Source organism: Lepidochelys kempii, chromosome 2 (genome assembly GCF_965140285.1).
Source record: "Lepidochelys kempii isolate rLepKem1 chromosome 2, rLepKem1.hap1, whole genome shotgun sequence".
In the NCBI taxonomy this organism is placed as follows: Eukaryota; Metazoa; Chordata; order Testudines; family Cheloniidae; genus Lepidochelys; species Lepidochelys kempii.
In genome coordinates, this window is record NC_136381.1 from 181,131,329 (window position 1) to 181,139,132 (window position 7,804).

Consider the following 7,804-nt stretch of genomic DNA (forward strand, 5'->3'; position numbering starts at 1 on the left):
ACTCTCCAACTGCCCAGCTCTGAAGGCAGCGTCACGGCCAGCAGCAGTGTAAAAGCAAGGGTAGCAGTACTGCAGTCCCCCCCGCCCTCCACAATAACCTTGTGATCCCCCCAAAACTTTTTTTGGGTCAGGACCCCTACAATTACAGCACCGTGAAATTTCAGATTTAAATAGCTGAAATCATGAAATTTATGATTTTTAAAATCCTATGACCATGAAATTGATCAAAATGGACCATGAATTTGGTAGGGCCCTATCGATTAGCAAAGAGAAGCAGGTAGTTGTGTAGGGTAAGAGCTTGCAAAAATGCTCATGAGAACATTCCCCATCCCCATGCAGGAGCAGAGCAGGATTACAACCTTGTACTTAAGAGACTTCTAGGGAAGAGGATCTGGCACAACACAGCCTCAGTGAAATGTGGCGTGCCAGTTAGTAGAAACATCCATGCCTCAGCCTGCCTGTGGCACAACAGTGCAAGTCCAATCACGCTGGACATTGCTGGGGGAATGGCTCTTGTAGCTAACACCCAAGCCAGCACTCCTCCACTCTTCCTCCCTGCACGATTCAATCACAGTGCTGCCAACTCTCATAATTTTATCAGGAGTCTTGGGATATTTGGAGTTTTTCTTAAAGCCCCAGCTCCTGGAGTGTAGTAATGATGTGAGAATCTCAGCTGTCATTTAAAAAGTAACTATATAGTCTGTATGGTAGCGGAGAAATGCTTGAAAATCATCCACCTGCACTCTGAAGGCTCAAAAGGCTAAGAAAATAAACCCATAATTTATTATTTTTGTAACAATCTCATGATCGTTGAGACCTTACTCATCATTTTGGAATGCTTAGATTGCCAATACTGCAATCATAATTTGTAACAAATTACTTACTAATTGGGTTGCCACCTATGCAAGTTTTCCCAGTATCATTCCTTTTTGGAGATACTGATTTCCTAAGACAGCTAAGTACACACTGCCAGCTGTCCAGTTTTATGGGCCCCAAATCATCCTGTATGTCCCAGATATTTTGTAACTCAGAGGTGGCAGCCCTCCGACTAGAATGACACATTTTTATTTCACTTTGCACAAGCACAAATGAATTATTGGGGATGAAACTAAAGCTTTGGAAGCTTGGGTCATGTTAGCACTGAGAGTTTGGCTGCTTCCCCAAAACTTTTATGAACCATACGAGGACTCCTGGGAACTACAGGCCAGTCAGCCTCACCTCAGTCCCTGGAAAAATCATGGAGCAGGTCCTCAAAGAATCAATCCTGAAGCACTTACATGAGAGGAAAGTGATCAGGAACAGTCAGCATGGATTCACCAAGGGAAGGTCATGCCTGACTAATCTAATCGCCTTCTATGATGAGATTACTGGTTCTGTGGATGAAGGGAAAGTAGTGGATGTATTGTTTCTTGACTTTAGCAAAGCTTTTGACACGGTCTCCCAGAGTATTCTTGTCAGCAAGTTAAAGAAGTATGGGCTGGATGAATGCACTATAAGGTGGGTAGAAAGTTGGCTAGATTGTCGGGCTCAACAGGTAGTGATCAATGGCTCCATGTCTAGTTGGCAGCCGGTGTCAAGTGGAGTGCCCCAGGGGTCGGTCCTGGGGCCGGTTTTGTTCAATATCTTCATAAATGATCTGGAGGATGGTGTGGATTGCACTCTCAGCAAATTTGCGGATGATACTAAACTGGGAGGAGTGGTAGATATGCTGGAGGGCAGGGATAGGATGCAGAGGGACCTAGACAAATTGGAGGATTGTGCCAAAAGAAATCTGATGAGGTTCAATAAGGATAAGTGCAGGGTCCTGCACTTAGGACGGAAGAACCCAATGCACAGCTACAGACTAGGGACCGAATGGCTAGGCAGCAGTTCTGCCGAAAAGGACCTAGGGGTGACAGTGGACAAGAAGCTGGATATGAGTCAGCAGTGTGCCCTTGTTGCCAAGAAGGCCAATGGCATTTTGGGATGTATAAGTAGGGGCATAGCGAGCAGATCGAGGGACGTGATCGTCCCCCTCTATTCGACATTGGTGAGGCCTCATCTGGAGTACTGTGTCCAGTTTTGGGCCCCGCACTACAAGAAGGATGTGGATAAATTGGAGAGAGTCCAGCGAAGGGCAACAAAAATGATTAGGGGTCTGGAACACATGACTTATGAGGAGAGGCTGAGGGAACTGGGATTGTTTAGTCTGCAGAAGAGAAGAAGGAGGGGGGATTTGATGGCTGCTTTCAACTACCTGAGAGATGGTTCCAGAGAGGATGGTTCTAGATTATTCTCAGTGGTAGAAGAGGAGAGGACAAGGAGTAATGGTCTCAAGTTGCAGTGGGGGAGGTTTAGGTTGGATATTAGGAAAAACTTTTTCATTAGGAGGGTGGTGAAACACTGGAATGCGTTACCTAGGGAGGTGGTGGAATCTCCTTCCTCAGAAGTTTTTAAGGTCAGGCTTGACAAAGCCCTGGCTGGGATGATTTAATTGGGGATTGGTCCTGCTTTGAGCAGGGGGTTGGACTAGATGACCTCCTGAGGTCCCTTCCAACCCTGATATTCTATGTTTCTATGACTCTATGATTCCTGCCATCCCTGCAGTCTGCATACATCCACAGAGCCTTTTCATATCCCTTTCTAGTTTCCCAAACCTTGGCCACAACAGCCCCCCTTCCCTCCTCACATCTCCCATGGGGCTTGCCCCTCCCCTTGCATGTGAACATGTGTAAGAGCAGATTTTCCATCCCTTCCCCATCACCTAAGAGGCCTGCAATAGCTCTGATCCTTCATGTGCGCAAGCTCATTCTGTCTTTCACATCTTGCTCACATGGTGGCTTCTGTGTCAGAGCACCCCTGTCCCAATTGCATTGTGCATCTCTGTCAGGAAAGCTCCAGAGCACGTAAGGTTTGCAAGGAGAAATCTGCCCCAGTGTAAGGAACTGGTTGTCTGCTGGCACGTACAACAGGAATGTCAAAAAAGAAGAAGAAAGGCCATCCTTGTGGATGGGAAGGAAATCAGTTTTTCCGGACCAGTTCATTCATCCTTAACAGCCACCAATCCTGCTCCCATTGACGTCACTAAGACCTGGTCTACACTACAGACCAAGTAGACTGTGTAAGCATCTACACTACAGTGTTCCTCCTGCTGATTTAACTTCCCCACTACGCCAACCTAACAACTCCACCTCTGCTAGAGGCGTAGCACTTAGGTCGATATAGTTAAGTTGATGCAGTGTCCATGCAGACACTGCGTTACTTACATTGTCTGCTGCTGCCTTTGACAGCTGTTTGCCTTGGGGCAGTAGGGGGCTTTGGCTGTCAGTGCCCCGAACTGCCCCACTTACGTCGGTGCAAGCGTTTGTGGTGAGGACACACACCACTGACAGAAGGAGCATAATGTGGACACAAATGGTTGATTTAATTACTGTGGTGGCTGTAGGTCGACCTAACTTAAGTCGACTTAATTTTGTAACGTAGACATGCCCTGAGAGTCTGTTCATTGACTTCAGTGGAAGCAGAACCAGGCCTCCTTTGAAAGGATTTAGTAATTCCCTGGGCTCATGTTCTAATGCACACTTTACTGGACCATGCGTAAAGCCAGACCCTACCATCCCTTTGAGAGAAGGATTCTGACAAGCTGCTTTAAAACACCTGTGCCCTGGAATCCTTTTGTCACCTATGGGAGGGGAATTAAATTGGGTGTTTTAGACATGTCAGTTTGCAAAATGGGTACAGCTTTGACTTAACCCCCTGTCCTCTCCTCTAGGTCTCTTACGAGGATGTGGATCACTTGAAGGAATTTGCGGTGATAGAGAACGTGAGAGTACCACACTTCTTGCAAGACCATGTCAGATACATGGAACACTTGGAAAAGATCATGGAGGTGAATGAGCTGACTGACCAAGAGCTCAAGGATCTCATAGTGTAAAGTCAGTCAGTCTCTTTTACCTGAAATCTGTTCTGTATGCAGCCGGTTATACAGAACTAGACTTCACCACAGCTTGCAAAACTAGAATGAATCAACTTTTGTTTTGTTATCTGGCAAAAATCTTGACTATTCAGATTTGTTAATTTTTTTTTTAAAAAAAGAAAAAAATACAAACCTCAGACTGTCAATTCAGAAATGTTTATTTGAAGGAAAAAAGAGAAAAAAAAGAAGAGTTCTTTGAGATTCTTTCCTCACTCCCATAATATATATTGGTGGGTGTTTTTGGTTTTTTTTTTTAAAAAGGTTTGGTGCCTCTTCCAAATTAAATTATGGAGTGAACATCATTTAGGACTTCCCTTGTAACTGGTCAGTCCCATTGTCCCTTAAATGTTCTGTACACTGAGGAGGATCGTTCGAAATGTCTTGCTTTTAGGATATACTGCTTTTTATTCTTTCTAAAGTCTGTGTTTTGTAATTTTTCCCCTTGGCTCACTCGCATTGGCCTCATTTCTGGTCACGGCCTTCACAACAAACCCCCACAGCAGCAAAATTGCGGAACTGCTGTAGACTATGCCACCATCTTCTTAACTCTACCGCATTGTATACTGCTTCCCTCATTGTAAGGTCACAATGCACAGACACTCTCCCTTGCACAACAGTGCTGTAGTTTGGATATGTTAGAAAGATGTGATTTCCACACTTCATGTGTCAAATAGCAGCAGCTGAGGTTGCTGTTTAAATGGGTGTAAACAGGCTAGAAAGTTGCCCTCTTAATCCCAAGAGGGGATGTGCTGTTGCAGCATTGTATATATGCCTTTCCCTGAAGTGACTGTCCTCCTCTGGCTTGTACAATACAGGTTTCAAGAGGAGGAGTTGCAGGAAAGGGCCTTTTTTTGCCCTTAAGGACCCAGTTAGCATGTTTAGCAAATCGAATGTGCTAGTGGTTCGGAAGAAGGACTGGGCTGAACTGAGTTTTCTGACTAATGTACGTAATGAATCCAGATATGGAGCCATATTTCATTTCAAAAAGCAAAAGCACCCCTTCGCTCTAGCACCTGAACCCTGCGTGTGTTTAGGTTACTTGGAGTGGTTTCGGCCCTAATGCTGCAAGGAGCTCAGCCCTCATGGAGCTCACTGCCGGATTGGGAACTTTAATGCGGGGGGCGGGGGGGATGACAAAATTCACAAGTGCCCTAGTCCACTATGCAAAGCGACTGAAGAGCTCTGGCACACCTGAAGCATCCTGAGCTCTGTTTTAAATGTGGGTGCCATACAAAACACATAGCGAAAACACCTCAGTGTAGGGTCGTCTATTCAAACGGCTAACTTAGGCAAGGCAAGAGGGTTGTTCCCTACAGAGACCACAGTTTCTGAGTCTGGGGTATTAGAAAAGCGCGAATAATGGCACCACAGCACATGCTGAACTGAGCTTTGCACCTAAAGTATTGGGCTTACGTTTAATTCAGATCGTTTTACCAAGGCTAAATGCAGCCGTTAGTCCCTTGTGCCTCTGGAAGAGTCCCAGACTCACAATTCCTTCCCTTGCGCCTGTGGGGAGTGGGGACAGGAGCAGCGTACCGCCACCGTGAAAAGGGTTCAGCTTGCTTTCCCACCCCCACGTTGGCTCAGCTCTGCTGGTCAGTGGGTCGGCAGGTGGGGGAAGAGAACTGGAGCCAAAGTGGCCTGCTTTGCAGCGGGAATACTGGCCACAATCCTCCCCTCCTCCTGTACAGCAGGAGCTGCCTGCGATATGTGGAACATTAATGCAGACACACCATGGGGGTAGGGAGGTCTTACTCCCCAGCATGGCTGCATCCGGCTGAATGACAATCCAGCCCCTGGCATCCAGTTGTGTGGAACTTAGTGGCTTTTGATTAAGGAATGGAATAACTCCCAAAGCCTCCGACTTTACACCAAGTACAATGGTGTCCATTCCAGATTTAAAGTTTAAACACCACATTTTGTGACCAGTGGGGATCTCACCTAGCCTAGAGCTTTTGAAGTTTTTGAATAACCCATAAAACCAGCTGCCTTTAAGGTACTATTACGTGTGTGTGCTGTGGTGGCTGCCTGCTTGAAAAAAAAAGAAAAGAAAAACATTTGAGCTGCTCCAGGAATTCAATGAGCAAATGTGCTGATCTGAGTGTTTTATAAAACATGGACCAAGAACCTCAGAATAGCCTTAATTTTGTATTGTTTAACAGCTTCAGACTCTTAATCTCTGAATTCTAGTGGGTGAATCTTCCCTTCTGCCCCCAAAATATCAGTCTTAGCCTTGCCTGCCTAGCTTTGTTTCAAAGCCCTTCAGGCGACCTGGGGAGGTGCTGTACAATTGCATCAAGCTGGTGGAAATATTTGCACGTCAGTGTCCGGTAATGCACCTAGACATTCAGAATGTGTCAGCTCAGCTATTTTGCTGTGAGCAGCAGAAGTGCAGATCAGACTTTTCACATGTCAAAGGTTGAATGTGAAAATTCCAGGTAAAAATCCATCCTTGGGGGTAATTGGATTGAGGTCTGTGGAATTACACCAGAGATTAATTTGGCCCACTGTGTTGAAGAAGAGTTCCATATGTCCCGTTCTTTGCGAAAGGGCCGTACGTTAGAGGTGAACTTTTCTTAACTGAAATACCCCTGCATTTCTCCAATCACTTCTGTAGTCAATACAAACATGCGTAAGCAACCCAATCGTAGTCATGAGAATAGTCTTGCGCTTTATATTTACAATAATGGTGTCCCTGAAAACATTACATTTATGTGTTGCCTTACTACACAATATGATGGTTACAGCCCCTTCTCAACTGCCTGTTGATACTCCATCACCCCTCTGTGGGTTTGCAGATGTGAACTCCAGGGGCTTATTTTTCTTCTTTAAGAGACCTGGGGTTTATTTTCCCCAGAGAAGTTGCTGCCATTCCACTTCTACCATTCTCCATTATGCGAATAGGTGTACCCCAGCACAAGCTTAGATTCTAGAAGTGTCAGCATGGATGTCTCAGCATAACATCGTACTGAAACAGGAACAAATGTCAACCTCTATTTTTCAGCACCTAACTTGTCCTGCCTCTTTTGTAACAGTGTTTCAGATTTGTAATGGTAGTTTTGTAAACTTTTTGAAATTTTTATTGTGATGGACCTTGTTATTGTCATAGTATTGAAGTTCTGTAATAAAGTATGTGGATGATACTGCATAGAAACTCACATGATCAGAAAGTCTCACAATGTCTCTAATGTGAAAACAGACTTCTGGTCTTTAATAATTGTTTAAGTTGAAAAGTGAAGAATATCACTAAAGTGTCCCACACGCCCTTCCATCTCCCCCGCCCCCCTCACCACCACCACTCCGAGCCTGATCTTCATCAGAAAAGTCACACCTCTTGAACTTAAAATCACTTTTAAGACCTTTAGATGCAAAAAAAATGTTTCAAATGTAAACACACAAGTTAGGATGTGAAAGAGTTGTGGGGCTCACTGCCCTGTTAGCTCTAGAGCAAGTCAGATTTTTTTTTTTAAACTGTGAACAATTTTGGCAAAAATGACTAATAAAAAAAGTTATCAAAATTTTCCATGGAAAATTCTGACTTTTTAGCAAAAATTGAAACCCAAGAGTTTTTCTCCAAAACTTCAGTTGCCAAATGCTGCCACTCTGTCTCTCGGGAGTTGTAGTTGAGGTTTCTCCTCCCCCTCTCTCTCCTCCGTACTGTACTCTCATGAAATAGCCGTGTATACGTTACCAACTCTAATTCAGGGTGATAGAACATAGCTGATGGAATATTTCCCATTTGCTCTCAGTACCAATCTGAAATTCATTAGACCCACTGCAGTGGCAGACGTACGACAAGAACATATCTTAGATCTCTTTTACAGCATTTGAGTTGTGTTGGTGCAAGTC

At 44.8% G+C, this 7,804-nt stretch overlaps 1 protein-coding gene across 1 annotated transcript in view; it reads left to right on the forward strand.

Moving 5' to 3' along the window:
- The window catches only part of MATCAP2 (microtubule associated tyrosine carboxypeptidase 2), a 51,961-nt gene extending 44,514 nt beyond the window's left edge, over positions 1–7,447 (forward strand). Inside the window, exon 7 of the mRNA XM_073332893.1 lies at positions 3,752–7,447. Coding sequence (XP_073188994.1) covers positions 3,752–3,913 — 162 coding nt within the window. The 3' untranslated portion in view covers positions 3,914–7,447. The remainder of the gene's footprint in view (positions 1–3,751) is intronic.
- The last annotated feature ends 357 nt before the right edge of the window (positions 7,448–7,804 follow it).